The sequence below is a fragment of the Urocitellus parryii genome, chromosome 3 (assembly GCF_045843805.1).
Source record: "Urocitellus parryii isolate mUroPar1 chromosome 3, mUroPar1.hap1, whole genome shotgun sequence".
In the NCBI taxonomy this organism is placed as follows: domain Eukaryota; kingdom Metazoa; phylum Chordata; class Mammalia; order Rodentia; family Sciuridae; genus Urocitellus; species Urocitellus parryii.
Genome location: NC_135533.1, coordinates 65,962,227 through 65,982,563, shown reverse-complemented (window position 1 = coordinate 65,982,563; position 20,337 = coordinate 65,962,227). Strand labels below are relative to the sequence as shown.

Here is a 20,337-nt window from a genome sequence, read left to right as displayed (position 1 = left end):
ATCATAAAGGCTTAGTATTAAATCTAACTCTTTTGTGAAGCCTTTCTTCATTTTTCTATTTAAAGAAATTTCAGAAAAGGCTCTCCTTGGCTCTCTATTCATTTCAAAATACTTTTGTCAATTCTTACTTGTAGTTTCAGTTATTTATTGTTTATTAAATTGGTTGATAGGGTATTAGTGAAATATCTGGAGTAAGCATTGAGTTAAGACAATAAGGAATGCATTTTCTGTTGCGAATTAAAAACTACTGGAACACAACTAGCAGCTATCATGCATTTTATTATCACCACAAGCCAGCAACAGCATCGATACCACCAATTATCAGTGCTGAGGCAAGCATATAAGCAAGTTTATTTAACTTTTTTTTTGGGGGGTAGGGGTTATGCTGGGGCTAGAACCTATGGCCTTGTTCATGTAAGGCAAGCATTCTACCAACTGGGCTATATTCCCAGCCCAAGAAGGGTTTATTTTAAAAGGAGTAACATAGACTTCTCCCAAGAGGGAGAAGGAGGCCATAGCTGTTATCCTGGTATCCCCAAAAGTGAGGGTGTTCTGCTTTTTTATATGTCCTAAGCTTCCTTTATTCTCCTGCTCTCTTTGCTTTATCTCTCTCCTTTCTGCATTCAGACTTGGCCCAGGATACGCTTCATGGGATGGCCAAAAGGTGTGAAGCAGATGTGCTGGAGGAGCCAAGCAGGAAGGGGGCCTAATTAAAAACTCCCTGTAGGGACAATCCCTGAGACTATTTCCCTTAGCAACAGGTTGGAGCAGGGGCAGGTTATCTTGATTAGGGTGGAGGAAGGGCTCTGAAGGCATTAGCATTTCAATCTCCAACTTCCCAGACCCAAATTGGCCTCCTTGATCTGATCTGACTGGATTTACCTATCTACATTGACATTCTAGCTTCAGAATCAGTGACAAAATACTACAACTAGGAAAGTGTTTTGTTGATGCTGGTTCTAAACAATGCTGTTAGTCATGTTTATATTATGTGGACATTCATATGTATAGTTAGTCCCCAGCACACATGAACTGAGCTGAACATGTTCCACGTGTAAATTTATCATGATTTGGCATCATGCAAAATTAACACAGAAAGTACAAACTGTGAGGTGTGGTAAATGTTTGTTAAATGTACATTTTTAGCTCATATAAGACATATTTTACTGAAAACTCATGTCTTTAAATTAAAAAAATTATTATTGTTTGGTATAAGAAGTACATGTATGACTTGAATTCTCTTGCTTAGAATTATCACTTGGATGCTTTTCTCTAATTTGGTTTATTTTGGAGATAAAGAAGCACAGAGAAGATAGTTCCTAGATATTCAGATGTAAAACATGACAGTTAACTTTTCATTAACTTTATAGAACATCATGTAATGAAGGATTAAAAAAATTTTGTATAACATTTAAATACAGATAAGTTAATGGAAAAAGTAGCTCCAAGAGTACCTTTTAAAACTTGAAATTGAATCCATTGTATATTTATTCCATTAATCAGTCTTGCTTTTTTGTTATAAGAATAGCAGGGTTGGCTGAGTCAAATAAATGAAAAATCATAATAATTAAATGTTCACAGGGACATATTAATTTAAAAATCAGAAATATATCTTTTTTTTTTTTTTGCTGGATTATTAAACAGCCCAATTGTTCTTATTCTATTTAATCGATTAAAATGTTTGGCTAAACGCCTAAGGAAACATTTTAAATAAAATATTTCAAAACAAAAGTAAGCTATGGAAAATATAGGCTAATATCTTTTAAAAGATCATTTTCCTATATATTCATATTATGTATATATTTATGTTACCTTGATGTTTAATTATAAATGCACAAAATTTGGAAAAAACACTACTTTTAAGTTTATACAGAAGCAGAGTTCTTCTAAAGGCTGGAAATGTTTCTTAATCATAGAAATAATAACAATCAGTGCTAGCATTTATTGCACTCAAGTTGCCTGGCATTATGTTAAGCATTTTATACAATTTTCTTCCATTTGATCTCATTAATCATATTTTATTGATGAGAAAACAAGTAATTGGATAAATTAATCTTTTGTAGGTCATGGCAGAAAAAATTGGAAGACACAGGATTTGATCCCAAGCCTACCTTGATTGCTAGAGTCTTAGTAGGCATCTCCTCATTCAGTAGTTATATTGCTTTCATGACATTCCTTTAACCATTAGAAAATCACCTTTGGTTGAAGGAAAGAACTGACTTTTCCTTTATTTGGAAGTTGAAAGACTCAATATCCAGGCTCTATGTTTCTTTAAACAATAGAATTAATAATGTACCACCTGTATTAATAATGATAACTACCAGTTATAGTTGGTGACAGAATCATGTTGGTGAAATTTTATCTTTATTTTTGTTTTCCACATTTCAGAATGATGTAGGAGGACAACGCAGCTTGATAAACAAATGGACAACTTTTCTTAAAGCCAGATTGATTTGTTCCATTCCTGGAAGTGATGGGGCTGATACATATTTTGATGAGCTCCGTAAGTCATGTGTTCTTTCTTTCCTGGAAAAGTCTTTCTACCTATTTAAGCAATTCATCATTTGTTATATTTTACTCCAAATACCTGATTATATGTAACTCAGCACAGCTTACAGGAATGGTTCTTACTAAATTTGCAAACTCAAAGCACATGGGGTGTCCTAGGCCTGGAGTTACATGAAGTAACTCCTCTCTTTGTAAGAGTCCTAGAAACTAGTGAAGGAAACGAAATTAAAGCAAGTGAAAGGAAGATATAAGAGTACAAAATTCATCCATCCCTTCTGCAGCTTTTCCCTTCCTTGGAAGCCACTTTCTACAGAGGAAGAGTTCAGGTTCCTCATTCTGTGGACGCCCTCTGCTGGACAGACTAAGAGACTTTTCTATTCCCCATTTCTCCCAATTCTACAAGTTAATTCTAGAAAGAACATTTTAGTTTTATATAACTTACGGCTTCATTAGTTTTTATCTTCTCAAACTTGTTTAGATTTGCCATGCAGTGTAAAAATAGTTATCTATACAATCTATTACTTTATCATTATTATGTGTTTGATACTATTAAAGTGTATATTCAATAGCATGGGCCATCTCTCATGTAGTATATAAGTACACTCACCTCTTAAATACTCTTTTACCAAATATTACTTGCAAATATTCTACCACCAATATTGTGCTATTTACTCAAACAATATTTTAATATTATTATTGAAGAAGTAGTTGAATTACTAAGTTGACACAGAGTGTATAACATATTTTTACACTAGAGGGTAAAAAAAATCCTTTTTCTGGTTTTTATTTTATATGAAATCACATGCTGATAATTGGAAACAGTCATAGATTATCAATTGGATCACCTCATTTATGTGATTGAAGTAAACGACTGAGAGGTTAAATGTTCAACTCAATGTCACATAGCTAGTGAGAAAACTTTTACCCTTAATTTCTCTTTTTAATATAAGCTTTGCATTTCCCCTTAATTTCCTAAGAGACAGTATAGTACTCTGTTATCTTAATTTTGTACACTGTTTAGAGTTTCAGAGATATTTATTATTTTTAAAAGAATATATGTAATATTAAAAATTAAAATATACTGAATAATTATTTTTCCATTAATAGAAGATATTTATTTACTACCCACAAGAGACGAAAGAAATCCTGTAGTTTATGGCGTCTTCACCACAACAAGGTATGTAAAAAAAATGTTTTTAATCCTTTTAGAAAAGTTATGTACGTATGTGAACCCATATAGTTACATGATTTTTGTCTTTTTCTTTATAGCAACATGCTATACGATGTTTTCCATTTTACCTGTTCACTTAGTGTTTTTTAGAAATCTTTCATATCCCTATAAAAACTTGCTTCCTTCTTTTTAAACCAGTATAGCAGCCCCTATGTCACTAAAGTTACTTAAGCAGCCCTCTGTATGTTCCTGGTTTCTAGAACTTTGCTGCCACACATCGTGCACCATAGAACATGCCATTCCACATGCGAACAAGTATATCTCTGAGATGAATTCTCAGCATAAAATTGCCGGGTACAAAAGATGTCTGCATATACTATTCATAATAAATACTTACAAACTTAGGGACATAGAAGTAACACTAAAGAAATGAATGAGAAATGATTAAGTTCACTGGCAAAGCTGTGATTAATTAATCATGAATGGGATTCTCTTGACTTTTAACTTCTCATCACATCACAAGATGTCTTACTTGCATGTCCTGCTACCTAAAATGATGAGAGTGTGGATGTTAGGACCATGTCACTGTTTACTTCTTTAACAATGAAAGTTGGCTCTATCCACCCAAAGAAGAATAACCAGTTAGCAGTAAAAGTAGGACTAGAACAGAAGAGGTGCTTTTTTTTTCTAAATTTTTATCCCTGTATTCTTGTTTTCTTTCTGTCTTCTAAACATTATCAAGATTTTGTGAATTGCTTAAAAATTGTACTAGCATCTATGAAGCTTTCTCCAAGAAGATGTGATCCTCGCTGTCTTCATTTTATTTCAAGAGTAACATACATTTGACAATATTCAAAGCATATTTTTGCCCCTGTTACATGTTACTGCTTTTGAATTTGTAAATATTTTTCACTCTTTCCACAACTCAGCTCTCAATGTATGTGGACAGGCATATTGGAAGAACTATGATATTGTTTGGTTTTAGTGTATTCTTTTGAATAAATCCTTAAACTATTTTGTATACATGTTCTAGTTTGGTTTCCTCTTTGTGGCATATTCCTCATTTCGTTCATAATACCTTCTACACAAACTGAAATTCTCTAATGGTTCGGAATATATCAAAAAACAAAATAGTATTTGATTAATTATAAAATGAAGCTAATATTTGAACATGAGAATAAAGAAAATAGCTTAAGAACTTGCTATTTTGGAATTCATATTTCTGTTACTTTATATATGAATATAAAAACATACAGACTTCTGAGTTTGGTTGCATACACTTATACCTCACACTTTAAGAGGCTGAGGTAGGAGGATCACAAGCTCAAGGCCAGCTTTAGCAACTTAGTAAGACTCTGTCTCAAAATAAGAAATAAAAATAGTCGGGGATGTAGCTCAGTGGTAGACTGTTCCTGGGTTCAATCCCTGGTAGAAGGCAAAAAAAAAAAAAAATGCAGGAAGAAAAAATGTCTGTAGTTACTCAATTATCTCAGCCCTAGATCTCTTGGCACCTTTCCTTTCACAGAACTTTCTTTGAAGTCAATGTGTGCTTCATATACAAGACACAGATATGTGCCAGGGAAATGCAGCCCCAAGATAGTTCTTTTTTTCCTATCAAGTTTCTGCCCACCCAGAGTGTGAAGTTACAAGTTAGCTCTCTGTTCTTGGTGTTCTTTGTTATTTTATTTTTTAGTGGTGCTCTGAAGACTGAGGTAATGTCAGAATGTATGTCATGTCTTTGTCAAGCGAGAAGACATAATTAGCCTGCAATAATGCCAATGCCATTAAACATGATGCATTATTCTTTTAAGAATTCTTTTAAGATTTCATAGCAGATGTGTAATTTTTATGGGAACATCACCTCTCTTCTTAGCTGCTAGTTTTCTCCTAACTGCCTGTTTACCGTTACCTCCTGATGTTTCCTATTAATGTCATTCCAAGAATATGAATAATTGAGTTACTCATGCTAGAGAATTGTTGGCTTGTTTGTGCAATTCTGAGGTGATAAGTTTCTTAGATCATAAAGGGTGATCTCATTTTTTAATAACAGGAATCATTGAAAGAAATCAAAGAAATTTAAAGAAAATGTCCTGTAACTTCCAGAACTAAAATAAAAAGAATTATCTGATGGTGTTAACAGTTTATATCATTAGTGTGCAAAACTTTGTAGAATTCCTATGGAGCTTCTCTTAAATGCTGTCTCTGAGATTATGTAATTATAATTAAGTATTAGATAAGTAACTATAAAAGCTCAATTCGAGTAGCAAAATGCAAAAAAAATAAACATTTAAAAAATCAGTTTAATAAGCATCATATGAATAAGTTATTTAACTTATGTGAATTTTATGATGAACACTATTTTTTGCCATATATTTATTGGTGTTTTACCATTGTACGTTATGGTGTGATTTGTTGTTACTATTCATATACACACACAACATAAATGATATAATTTGGAGGATGTCTTTCCCCAGTATTTCCTCTTTCCTTCCCTCCTTTCTCTCCCTGGCCCCTTTCCTCTAATTGACTGATCTCCCTTCAGTTTTCATGAGATCCACTTCCTGCTTCCTTTCCTTTTCTTTTTCCTCTCTGGCTTCCACATACATGAGAACACATAGAACACTAGATGTTCTGAGTTTGGCTTATTTTGCTTACCATAATTGAACATTCACTTCAAAAAAGGAAGATAAATGTGAGATGATTGTTATTCAACATCTAAATATAAATTATTTACATTATTTACCAAAAGTAGATAATGTAACTTTTTTTAAGAGAGAGAGAGAGAATTTTTTAATATTTATTTTTCAGTTTTCAGTGGACATAACATCTTTATTTTATTTTTATGTGGTGCTGAGGATCGAACCCAGCGCCCCGCGCATGCCAGGGAGCACGCTACCGCTTGAGCCACATCCCCAGCCCCAACTTTTTATATTTGAAACTCTTTATAAGGCATTATATTATAATAACTTCAAATAAAATTGAAGGATATATAGAAAAACACAGTACCATTTTCTGCATTTTCTTCTCTATCCCCCAGTTTTTCTAGATAATTTTAAATAAAAATTTAGACCTCACTTCCTCCCTGAAAACTTATGTGACAGCCATGGCCTGGGTACACATCCATGTGCTTGCTTAACATATTTATTTACAAGAGACTTATCACCTATTTGTCGGGATTGCTTAGCCATAAGCTCTTTGGGGACATAGACACTTTTTTTTTTTTTTTTTGCATCACCTGTCAAATAGAATGTGCCAAATATATTTGTCCCCACAGCTCCTGATTCTAGTATGTGCAAAATAAAAGCCCACTGGATGGTTGTGAATGACTGGATCATGTTGCTTTCTTTCAGCTCCATCTTCAAAGGCTCTGCTGTTTGTGTCTATAGCATGGCTGACATCAGAGCAGTTTTTAATGGTCCATATGCTCATAAGGAAAGTGCAGACCATCGCTGGGTACAGTATGATGGAAGAATTCCTTATCCCCGACCTGGCACAGTATGTATCCAACTTAATAATTGAATTATTTTTCTAATCCCATATTCAATTCTTAGTCCTATTATAAACTTAAACTACTCCCACAACAATGTGGGCTGTTGATTTTTAAATAGGTATTATTTATTTTCAGTGATGTCTTAACATTTCCATCCTCCACTTGAACATATTTCTTTTAAATAGAGAATTTAAAATACTATGGGAAATGATGAACTGCATTGTAATGAGTGGATTATGGCCCAAAGTATAGTTTATCCTAAGTATGTCTATAGAATCATTAAAATGACTTAGTTATCTAGAGTGAAAAATATTCTAAGTTAGATGGAAATGCCAAATACGTATTAGTTCCAAACCTACAGTTGTGCATAAAGCTAAAAAGTCTTCTAGCTTCTACTTCTACTTTGAAAAGATTTCATCAGTTATGATGGCCCACTTAAGTTATCTTCCTTCTTATAATGTATTAATCTTTTCTTTATTTTCTTGCACCTTCATTTTGTTGCTTCATTTATTAGACAGGAGGCGATTTTAAAGAACCCTGAGTTCAAAATTCTTATCAAATAGTATAAATCATGTTTAAAGCACACATGAAGCAAATAATAATTTATACATTTGTTTGAAAAGGAAAACAACTGAACTTGTAGTGCTGTTTGTACACTGAAGCAGAAGATTATTTTTCATTTTGTTGTTAGATTTAAAATAGTTGAAATTATTTAAATAATTCAAGATTGGTTAGTTGAGGTAATATTAAAAGGAAAAATAATTTTTAAATTTAGGACTTTTTCTCAATATTTTTACCAACGGGTCTAAAATAATCACCAAAATCTCTGAGAAAAATGTTGACTTAATCATTCAAATTCTATTTAATATTGCCTTTTCATATGTTCATTCATAAGGAGGAACTAGCTGGTGGTTAGGCTTTCTGAACTGTCTTTCCATCTTCCTGTTAGGCAACTTAATTTTGGAACCACACTAAATATTTCTATTCTCCTTTTTATAATTCATTCATATAAATCTGCTTCAGGGATGGGTGTTTTTGTTGGGGGGGCTGGTTATGATGAAATAACTGTTTTGTGAAAATATTTTTTCAATTAATATTGTGATTTTCATAATTCACTTTTGTTTTTCCTCTTTTAAAAGATGATAACAAAAATACAACCTGTCATCTACCCTCTTAAATTTTTGAGTGTACGATACATTAACATTGGCTACAGGTACTATGTTGTATAGCAGATCTCTAAAACACATTCATATTAGTCAACTGGAATGTTGCATCCATGGGATGGTAACTCCCCTCTTTCCCTTTTCCCTAACCCTTGGTAACCACCATTACATACATTGATTTTATGAATGTGGCTTTATCCATAACTTCCATGAGTGGAATCATATCTTTCTGTAAATGACTATTTCACTTAGCATAATGTTCTCAAGGTTCATTCATATTGTTGCCTAGCATAAAACCTCCTTCCTTTTTTCACCTTTTTGTTATTCATTAATTTATTGATGTGCCTTTAGTTATTTCCATATGTTAACACACTGATTTTAATTCAGGCCATTACAAATGTTTTCCCCAATTATTGGATGCAACAGGAGAAAGAATTTGGTGCTGATATCATCCACATTAATTACAGCAAATTATTTGAATACATAGACACAGCAGTTGAGTCCTGTGATACTCAGAAATGGAAAATAATAATCAAAATAATTACCTATGTTTTAAGATTACATTAATTTTGATTACAATGTAAGTTAGAAATGCTAATGTGAATTAGCATTGTTACAAAAGTGGTTGTTGTCACTATTTACCGGCGCTGGCTGAAAGAGATGTGAATGTTATACACAGCTTAAGGAAAACTCATATTTTTAAGACTCTCCAAAGTACACAGCCACTTCTCTGAAATGACAATAAGTATCCTCCAAAATCAGACAACATAAATATCAATGAGGAGTGTTTTTCATCAGTGGAATTATGTAAAATATGCTGGTCTTTTCTGCTGAACCCTCAAAATAACTCTAAACAAATTTGGAAATACCTAAAATAATTTATAGATGTGTAAACTCTTTATTTCCTTACTTCTTTAGTCAATTTAAAATAATATTCTATTTTATTTGCTTATGCTATTATTCTGCTTCTACATTATATTTTTATTTGAAATGCTGATGTTGAGGTTAGAAACAACATATATCTGATGTGAAAACCTATTACACAAACATGCTTTGCCTAAACAAACTTTACCATTTTAAATAATTACATTCATAAAATCATTGAAATTGTGTTTCGAAGTATATCAAGTGACTACACTTGTAAATTTTGAGAATGTAAGAGCTGGAGTAGATGATAGAGAACACATAATTCACTCTTGTCTTATTTAGGAGGAATCTGATGCCCAGAATAATTAAATAATTTTCCCAATATTATGTTGCCATAAAAAGCAGAAGGAAAAAGGATATGATTGGAATCTTTTGGTTGACTATGCTCTCTCTATTCTGTGATATTCTGTGATAAGACACCTATTTTCTAACATTCACCTGTAGTTATAGTGCTGAATGTCCTACCTAAAATTAAATGCATTTGATTTTATATCATCTCCATTCTCTCTCATCTGCACTTTTTTTTAAAGCACCCCAAATGGTGGTGCTTTCTACTATTTTCTCTCTTTCAGAAATTTTAGTAATAAATTATTATTGAACATTCCTTATGACTTGGAATGAAAAACACTTACATGTTATATCACTACATTCCTAAGAAAATATCATAGCATAGGTACCATTACCTCAAGTTTGTGGGTATGAAAAATACCAATGAGGATAATGCATGTTCATGATCTCATAGTTTGTGAAGTGGTAAGACTGGGATTACATTTGGCTCTACCTACTCCAAATCATAAGTTCTTCTGTTCTACCTTCAAAGCATTGAAAATAATCAAACAGAACCTCTGTTGTATCTCCAAGGATTGAGCTATTGTCTGTACATGTTGCAGTGTAGTTCTGAAACCTTCTTACATTTGTCGTCTTTCTATTATGATTTAGAAGAATATATCTTACTTTAATAAAAGTGTTGAAGAATAATTCGTTTTCTCTGTAATTGGTTAGAATGTTTACTAAAGTTATTTTACCTTTAAGTTAAAATTTTAAAATACATTGTTTTTTAAAAATCACCTTTGCTTTCACATTTTCTGTATCCTTGTTGTTACTAAGATTGATATCTAAGTGGTTCTCCCAGAAGTCACCTCAGCTGACATTGTTACTCAGTTAAACACTGTAGGGATGGTAGCATGCTGCACCTACCTTCATTTTCTTTCTTTCGCTTGCTTTCTTTCTTTCTTTCTTTCTTTCTTTCTTTCTTTCTTTTTTTTTTTTTTTGATTTTGATAGAATACTGTATTTCCTTTGACCAAAAGTCAAACCTAAACCCCTAGCCTTACCTGGATGATCTTCAATTTTATTAGGCCTGAAAATTCACAAGGATACATTTACAAAATTCCTTCACTTCAAGTGATTCTTCTGCCCTCTGGTGTCCAAATAGAGAGTCTGAACATATATTTTGTACAGGTGGATTTTATCAGTCTTATTGATTTACTGGATTTAGTGATATGAATTTCCAAGTGAAATGAAATATGGAAGAATCCACTATAAAGTGAGAGGTATAATTCAGATATGGACACTAAATTGAAGTCAGGTCAGAACTAATAGACAGCTAGAAAACTCAGAATCTGGGGAGGGTTTGTAAAGGCAGATTTCAATTTTCATTGTTGATTCATTAGAAATAATTTATCAGTTTCAAGATACTAAGTTAGTCTTATTATGTAGTTTTATTCTGTGTTGACAAGTTATTTTTTAAGATTTATGCATAAATGTAAAATACTAGTCAATATTTACTGAAAAGTGAGTTTCAGTTTTAAACCATTCCCTTATCAAAAAAGAAGAAAGTACTAGTTTTTGAAATTTAAATATTTATGAAACACATTTTACTACTTTTAAAACATTTTTTCCATAGTTACTGATATTTTATAAGTGCCTAATTTTGTAAAAATTACAGTTCATTTCTTAATTCCATTTCCTTCTATGTGGTTGCTGGTTTAAGTGTGAAGATTTTTTATCTTTTTAATGTGATCCATAAAACACATCATTATCTTAACTAATCCTCCATTTGAGGGTAGGGTGTAAAAGAGGTAGTGATAGCTACTATCATAGGTTTCATAACTTTACTATGTGAATACTGATGATAGATACAATACAACTCCTATGAGTAGCTTAAACATCAGTAAGATCTGTTCTTTCTTTGTATATAGATATTTTTTAAAAAGTGTTGCAAATAGTGAAGAAACCAAAACATAGCGAAGAAACAAACAACAACAAAAAACCACTAACTGAAAGCCTACAATCTTTTAGTATCTTTCAAGATCTCTCCTCTCTCATGTTCTTGTTCTTGCTTGCTCTCTCTCCTCTCTAGTGAGTTTCTTGGTTCAAAAATTTCAAGCCAGGCATAAATGGTACATGCCTGTAATCCCAGCAGCACGGGAGGCTGAGGCAGGAGAATTGTGAGTTCAAAGCCAACCTCAGCAAAATGAGGGGCTAAAGCAACTCATTAAGACCCTCTCTCTAAATAAAATACAAAATAGAGCTGGGGATGTCGGTCCATGGTCAAGTGCCCCTGAGTTCAATCCTGGTACCCCCCCCCCCAAAAAAAAAAAAGATTTTGAAGCAGAGCTATTTTTCAGGGACTCCAAGGCATGGTAAAAGCATCCTGGAGAGGGTATGTAAAGACTGGACATCTCATGCCAACTGCAGCTTCCACATCTGACCCTAGACATGTAAAAGAAATGCTCATTTTTCAGCTCTTTCTAAAACCACCCTGTACCCCCAGTTTGGCGTAGGGGCTATGGTTGTTTTTCTTTGTCTAATCTTCTTTTCGTGGAGAAAGAAACTCTAAGATACATGGAATATCAAAACTCCTTTTTACTGCTTATTGCCCTTCCATGATTTATTTCTGAATATCATTTGTTTTGTTAGTGGGACAAAAAGAGGAAATAAATATTAAAATTTCCTGTAAAACTTGATTAACAAAACTTATTATCCTTCTTTTCTGCTAGATTAAAACCTCCTGAACTCAGGATGTGAGTAGATGTGTGAAACAGTTCTTATTTATTTTCTCCCAAATTATTAGAAGTGTAAAAGACATTGAGAAATTAGAAGATTCTTTTGATTTCAGGTTCACTAAAAAATTTGTCTTAGCAAAGACACTGCCATAGACCTACCCAGAGACCTGGCATATTCACCTGGGCTAGAAAGATCTTTTACATATTGGGGCATCACTGAGTCTTACTTGAGGCAAATTTGTGGTTTTGTCACACAAAAGCAAACCCTGAAGGAGTTCTCATAGGATCAAAATAACACAATGTTGAGAATGATCTACACAGCAGACTGGATATATGTAATGGTGCTTCAACAAGAAATTTTATGGAGAATTTTCAACTTTTACCCTGGTTTATATTCACAACAACCAGGATTTGAGGTGAACATGGAATCCACAATAGTAAGAGATGCATATGGAACCCGCAAATTCAAAATTCTTTGGCATTCCGTTTTTCTCAGAGTACAGGCTCCATCTAAACTATTTGGCTTAAGTTTTCGCCTAGTCCCATCATACATTCTTTCACTAGAGAGCTGATGGCTCTCAGAATTGTATGTCTTTATTAAATTAATGAAGATCCAAAATTGTCAGAAGATTGATTACAAGTTGTGCTGTTCCCATTAAGAATTGTCCTTTTTACTGTAGTAAAGAGATATTTGACTTCCAAATATAGGTTAACTGGCCAAAGAAAAACATGTAATTTAAGATGTATATAATGAAACCTACTCTTGATTTCTACAGTTTGGTGAGACTGTGATAGTCTTATCAAAGGAAACTGAGAAATATGGCATAGGACGGAAGAATTCCCTCAGTGTCTTGACCCATCCCCTCCTTTGTACATCTGAAGAATATGGTTAACATTGTGTTGTTGTTTGTTTCATTTTGTTTTAAGGCTTTAAGGGCTTCCCTAGTTAACTTAAAAATCTGTAGAAAACTTTGGGGAAATTGCTTTTTTATAGATTACTTATGCCTCTTCATCATATTGAATTCAGCTTTATTTTCCCCTTAATATCTGTTCAATTGCACTGCCTTCTATTTTCTTGGATAACAAACCACCATTTCCTTGTCACTACCTCTCTCAAATTACTGGAGATAACTCTAAATCCTTTCTTTCCAGGGATTTAGTTCTAGAAGAGAGTAGCAGAAACGGAACTAAAATTGGTTACACTGACAGTGCCTGACAAAAGATCCCTGTCAGTCCTCTGTATCTAGATCTAGGCTTCATTTCTCTAAAACGATGAGAGTAAGCCTGGTTTGGGGGCACAAGCCTGTAATCCCAGCAATTGGGAAGCAGAGGCAGGAGGATTAAAAATTTGAGGTCAGCCTCAGCAATTTAGCAAGGCTCTAAGCAATTTATCAAGACCCTGTCTCAAAATAAATAATAAAAAGGGCTGGGGATGAGGCTCAGTGGTTAAGCACCCTTGCGTAAATTGATAAGAACCAACTGGTTTCTTCACATGAATTAACCTTTCCAACTGGATTTCAGGTTTTTATTTCCATAGGCCAACTATTGCTTTTAAAACGAAGTTCTTCAAATCATAGTCTACTTATTATGTTTACTAGTGTTTTGCTTTTTCTGGTGTAGAAATTCCAGTAAGTGAAAGGAATCTTAAAAACAGAGGGGGAGTGATTTACCTCTGCACTGCTATCTCTGGCCTTTCTATCCCTGTACTTTCTATCTCTGATATTTAAGACAAGATCCTTCCTTTGCCATATCTGTTATAGGCCAACTCTGTGATAATCACAGTGATCAGGCGGCACTTACTGAATTTGCATTTTTACCTTATAAATAAAAATCAGACTTTCTTTGCATACCATTCATTAAATATTCAGTTTAGTTTCCCCAGTTTGCTGAAAATGAAAGCCTGGTTCAGTCTTTCTTTGTGCCATGTCTTCGCTCACATTAGTCATTCCTCTGATCTGTTTAAAGAGAAACTGCAACCTGTTGAGAATAGCCTGAAGCAGCAGGGGGAGAAAACTTTTAACAGCTGTCTGGTGCCTTGCCAAGGGGCAAAGTTCTCTCATTGGATAAAAACCATTTTTCTTCTCTTATCCATTGCTTCCCACTCCACTCCTAAAGGCCCTATACAAACACAAGGATTTGCCAAGCATAACAGGATCACACCTAGCCAGCTGTGGCAGCCAGCCATGGAGATAGGCGCTGAACCAGGCTCATGGCTGTTGTGTTTACCCTTTCATCTCAGGTTTTTCTAGGCAAGTTCTTTTTTCTCAGATCTTGTGATGATATTAATGTTTCCAGCAAGATACTGGCATTTTTTTTTTTTTTACATTTAGCTAATCTTCTCCTTTCTTTTTAAATTTTTTTCTCTCCCTTCAAATTTTAAGTTGTCTTACAGTTTTTCAAAATAGTAGAGACACAGATAAATTACCTGAGTTATTTCCTCTCCACACAAGATCTAAAGTGATGGAAATTAGGTAAAGTTTGAAAACTGTGAGCAGACATGAAAAAGACCCTGTATGGGATATTCAGCTAGACTATGTGAATAGCCAGGAATTAAAAGGACAGACACAGAGAAAAACTTACGAGATTTTCAATACCCAGAGGTATAGCTGCAATAGGAAAATTTTCTAGGAATTTTTAAAGGAAGATAAATGACTGAATATGGCATCTGCATTACATGGAGTGTTTCCCTATACTTCATGTTTTTCCTTTATGGAATTTTCATTTCTACTTTATTCTTACCTAAATACATTGCTTGGCATCTCGTTATTTTAAATCTGTGTGCTGCACAGCTATATGATATCAAAGCAAAAATTCCACTGGATTGAATGTACTAAAATAACAATGTTTGGTTCATACTGTACTATCTTGAACCTCAGGGAGTAACTCTCTCAAATCACTTTCGTTTGTGCAAGCACAGTGATGCGGACCTGAGAGATCACACATAGCAACGGAGAGGATAAGGATCTCATCCAAACACTGGCAGCAGGCCATGAGGAAAAACTGCCCCAAGAAAATGATATTTCCAAAGATCATTTTATGATAGTGGATAGAAACCAGGTTTTCTTTCCTTTTTTTAACCCTTATATTTTATTACACATTTATTATATTTTGTCAGAGGCAAGGACTGAGGAAAATTGTTATACTTCTTTCTTAACAAAAGGTTTCCATCTTCATTCATCTGTACTTTCTTACCTTAAATTTCTAATTATTTAAAATGTGATATCAAAAATTGTGGCTGGTATGTCATGATATTATTTCTTTTCAAATTTTGACTACTGTGTAACCATAGCTACAAAGTCAAAAGAGATTTTTTTTTGCTCTTAAGTTGGAGGGTTCTTTCAGAAATGTAATACAAGCAAAATCTTGCTTTTGCTTTGATTTTAATGATAACCAACCAAATTGAACCACAGGCATTATAAGCTGTGAGTCTACTGTGAGTGGCCTTTGACTAAGCCTCAAACATGCAGCCTATAATTGGCCAAGAGCTTTGTATTATTTGAGCTTCATATCCACTCTGATTCTCTGCTTAATCTATTTAATACACGGTTCCTTCCATTATCAAGTTGACAGATTCCACTTGGCTGAAGGCTAAGTTTCAGAAAAAATGACCAAACACACAGACTTCCATTTTTAGACCAACATCCAGTTAAGGATAACTAAATAAGTACCAAATGACTAATGAACTAGGACATTTCTAATCCTTTTGTTACAGACCTGGGACAAATAAAGATATGTCAATAAAGGATCAGTTTCTTTAGACATTCAAGATTTGGTGAACCATAGATATTCTTAAATTAATTGAAGAAAATCATTAACAGTTATTTTAGTACAACTTAGATATATCTTATAATTTAAAAAGAGACATTATGTTTTTTGCATATGAAGTTTGGGGTCAGGGTCATAAATTATGAAATCTTCAGGATCTACAGCTCCTTAAGAATGACCTTTATACAAGTGGCATGTTTTTGGAGCCCTGATGGGATTATAGTGAGTACCTAGTACAAATGGCTGAGATCAATGGAACCTATGTTTCAACTCAAAAAGAAGACTAAAAAAAAAGGAAAATTTTTCATATAAATTTTCTCTTACATTTCTCATTTCTTCTATTTACCAATTAACTATAATTTTCCCTTCCAAAAAATCTGTTAGTTCATTAATAATTCAAATGATTAACACTAGTATCCTATAAGATAACTTACTAAATTATGATATTTTGAAATATACATTAGATTTAGGATATAATTTAGGATACATTTTCTGAAAAACAGTCAAATTGTAAATTGATTTCCTTATTTTTGGATAAAGGTACATGAAATTCATTAAATTTGTACCAAGTTGGACTTTTAAATTTTTACCACCAGGGGGCAGATTATGCTAGCTATTTATTTAGTAGATTCTAAAAGTGACACAAGGGGCAATTTTAGACAGAAGGGGAAAATTCTCCAAGGGTTTCTTCACAGATTCTTTAGTGGAAGAACTGTTGAATTGTTCCCAATATAATTTTCACACCGGTTATAATAAAGCTAGATAATTATGATTCCAAATTATTAAACTGCTTTCTAAAGTATTTTTGTGACCTGTTGATTTGTTCCTTTTGTTGTTAATAGACATGGTTTCAATTGAACTAAAATCTTAACTTTATTCAAAGGACACTGAATATGATGGTTTTCCATATATTCACATGTTTAACAGTTTAACATTTATTTCAACCTAAATTCCAAGTATCTTCATTAGAAACAATAATCTTTATAAGAATCAGTAGTGTATAAAAAGAGTTCACTATGGAAAAATTTAGAAAATATAGATATAATTTAGAATATTTTTGAAGTGCAAAATGGGATTTAAATATATTAGGTGTCCACTACACTTATTTACAGGTGTATTTGGATATGATTCCATATCATTCCTTCAATATTATCCATGATATATCTTAAAATCTTCATTAGAATCAAGTGTAAATTTCTTAGGTACATACATAGTGTCTTATTCACATTTCTTTTTAGTGCCCAAGCAAAACCTATGACCCACTGGTTAAATCCACCCGAGATTTCCCAGATGATGTCATCAGTTTCATAAAGCGGCACCCTGTGATGTACAAGGCAGTATACCCGGTTGCAGGAGGACCAACTTTCAAACGAATCAATGTGGATTACAGACTGACTCAGATAGTGGTGGATCATGTCGTTGCAGAAGACGGTCAATATGATGTAATGTTTCTTGGAACAGGTGAGTTCAAACTAGACTAAGCTTTCTTTCAAAGGAATTTTTCATTGTCTGATAAAGAAAGCAAAACCTTCGAAATTATTTATTGGTCAAAATAAAAATGAATAATTATTAGACCATACCTTGTCAGTGTTTCTTAAAATTATTTAACACATGCTTTTAACTGACACTATAAACATCTGCTGTCCTATTTAAGATTAAAAAATATAATTGTATCTTGTGGTTGCAATGGGCCTAGTATAGATTAGGTGCTCAAGACATATTTGTTGAATGACCATGGACTAAAATTAAATTAATAGAGCAAAGCAATTTATTTTCCAACTTTACCTTTCCCTCTCTCACCAGGGTATCTGATAAGCTCTACCCCAAGGACTCTCAGTTTGAGAACTACTGGCTTAGTTGACTTAATATGGCTTTTTAAAAACATTAATCATTATTTTGTAAAGACTTTAAGCAGAAATTTCTTAGAGATTATTTTTTCTGTTCTTGAATTTTGTAGATTAAAATAAATTTTGTGGTCTCTCATTCTTGAAGGTCATCTTATTTATTTGTTTTGCTAACTCAGTAATTACAAAATGAGTTAAATGTATTGTTTGCAGAAGAAGACACTACATTTTTGGTGAGTCTCCAAAATAGGAAAAATTATTATCTAATAATACTTTTCTATTGTGAATTCTAATGGCAGTAATGATAATATGTATCATTAAAGTAAAAATGTTGCATTTTAGACACTATGTTATCTAATAGATTGAGCATTTCATAAAGAAATAGAAATTAATAGGTTTTTTGATAAACAGACATCTTTATTGGAACAGTTTTTTAAGTGTGTAAAACAATTTTAGAATTATTTGTTTTTTAAAACCAAATTGGTTTTGTAGAAGTTAGGTTTCTTAGGAAGCATTTGTGTGATAAATTATTAAAGTGCTTTCTAAGGTATTTTGTGACCTGTTGATTTGTTCCTTTTTGTTTTTAATAAACATGGTTTCAGTTGAACTGAAATCTTAACTTCAAGCACAATTGTCAAACATGATCATGTTACAGATAGCAATTTTAAGATCCATATAAATAAGGAGTGTTCTCAAGACTGAAGAGATGGCTGTTTAAGGGGTCAGAACTTGAAATAATGAGTCTGTTATTACTTCTCATGAGTTTGACATTTAATTTGCTCTGTTCATCCAAAGCTCATTCCTAGCTTTTAAACAGTTTATTGTCATAAACATCATTCAGCCACTAGGTGGTACTACCTAACTTTAACTAAAATTATGGCAATGTTAAAGTAGTCAATTTGACACTTAAAGTGTATAGTTAATATATTTCAAAGATTTCATAGTCATTGACAAACAATATGAAATATTATAGGCTATTTGTGCATATAGTAACATTATTACATATGCCCCTGTACTTCAATGCCTGCGCTCAGTTTAATGACATTTGTTTTATATAAATTAATTAAAGTGGTATTTTTTTTCTTTTTCTAAAGTAGTCTTTTGAATCTCTCTCTATACTAGCATACCACCACATAGAACTGCAATATAAGATGATGTACTTAAGATATCTTTTCTAAACATCAGATTTCGTTTTACATTGTTAGTTTTGTATTGTCTCTTAAGTTGAATTAAAATAATTGAAAATAAAACTTTAGTTTTTGCCATATTAACAATGGTTACAAAGGTAGAATATATTTGAAGAGATGTAGTATCCCTCATGTAGACTGTATATAATAGGTATTCAGTAAATATTTATTGCAGAGATCACTATGTAGAAGTAAAACTAGTTTTTTTAATGTACTTTAGAATCTTAAGATCTAAAATATGTGTTTCATCTCTGTTATCATTTTAAGCAATGCTTAAATTAAGCACATATATTTCTTTTGTTAAGAATGTGCACTAAAATGTCAGGTGTGGTGGCTCATGCCTGTAATCCCAGTGATTCTGGAGGCTGGGATTATTTGTATATTATTTGTAATTATTTTATATAATTCATTAATAAAAAGTTATGAAACAAACTTTCTTGCTTAACATTTTTATTTTATGAATTTTCTTAAATCTTTGACATCTGCTACTATTTGTCAATTACTAAATATAGACAGGTAATAAATGAATAAAGAATATAGATAATAGATAAACTATTTTTAATACTTTTTTTCTTTTGATAGCTTTTATGTTCAAGGAACATCACAAATTCAAAGCCAACCTCAGCAATTTAGGGAGGCCCTAAACAACTTAGTAAGATCCCATCTCAAAATGAAAAAAAAAAAAAGGGCTGGTGATGTGGCTCAGTTCAATCCATAATACAAAAAAAAAAAGAAAGAAAAATAAAAAATATGAACTGATATATATAATTTAATAATCTGCTTATAAGATTCTGTTCTTTTAGCTAAAAGCTATCATGTTTCTTAAGGGCAAAACAATATACATTAGCCTTCATGTTTAATCTGATTTCTTGAAAAACATTTAAAGAAAAGTGAGACAAGCAATTTGATGGTTTCTAGGAATATACTTAATATTGAAATAGAAACGGCAGGATTATAAATTATGTATTTTTTCAGACATTGGAACTGTCCTAAAAGTTGTCAGCATTTCAAAGGAGAAGTGGAATATGGAAGAGGTGGTACTGGAGGAGTTGCAGATATTTAAGGTAAGGCTTAGTCCAGAGTTGCAGGGGGAAAAGAGGGTGAAACTGCATACTCCTTGCTACAGGGCACTCTTTAATACATCATCACTTTTGCTGGAAAGTCTTTGAAATCAGTTTCCTTCTTTTTCTTTTCCCTAAGCATTGAAAAGAGTTTTATAAGAAACTAAGAATGGGCCTTACCTTCCTCTGTAGAATACCACTGATTGAGAGCTCC

At 32.6% G+C, this 20,337-nt stretch overlaps 1 protein-coding gene across 1 annotated transcript in view; it reads left to right on the top strand.

The window, feature by feature from the left end:
* Positions 1–20,337, top strand: part of Sema3d (semaphorin 3D) — a 118,002-nt gene that overhangs the window by 77,406 nt on the left and 20,259 nt on the right. The window contains exons 8-12 of the mRNA XM_026384979.2: positions 2,389–2,503; positions 3,616–3,685; positions 7,030–7,174; positions 17,270–17,492; positions 20,038–20,126. Coding sequence (XP_026240764.1) covers positions 2,389–2,503; positions 3,616–3,685; positions 7,030–7,174; positions 17,270–17,492; positions 20,038–20,126 — 642 coding nt within the window. The remainder of the gene's footprint in view (positions 1–2,388; positions 2,504–3,615; positions 3,686–7,029; positions 7,175–17,269; positions 17,493–20,037; positions 20,127–20,337) is intronic.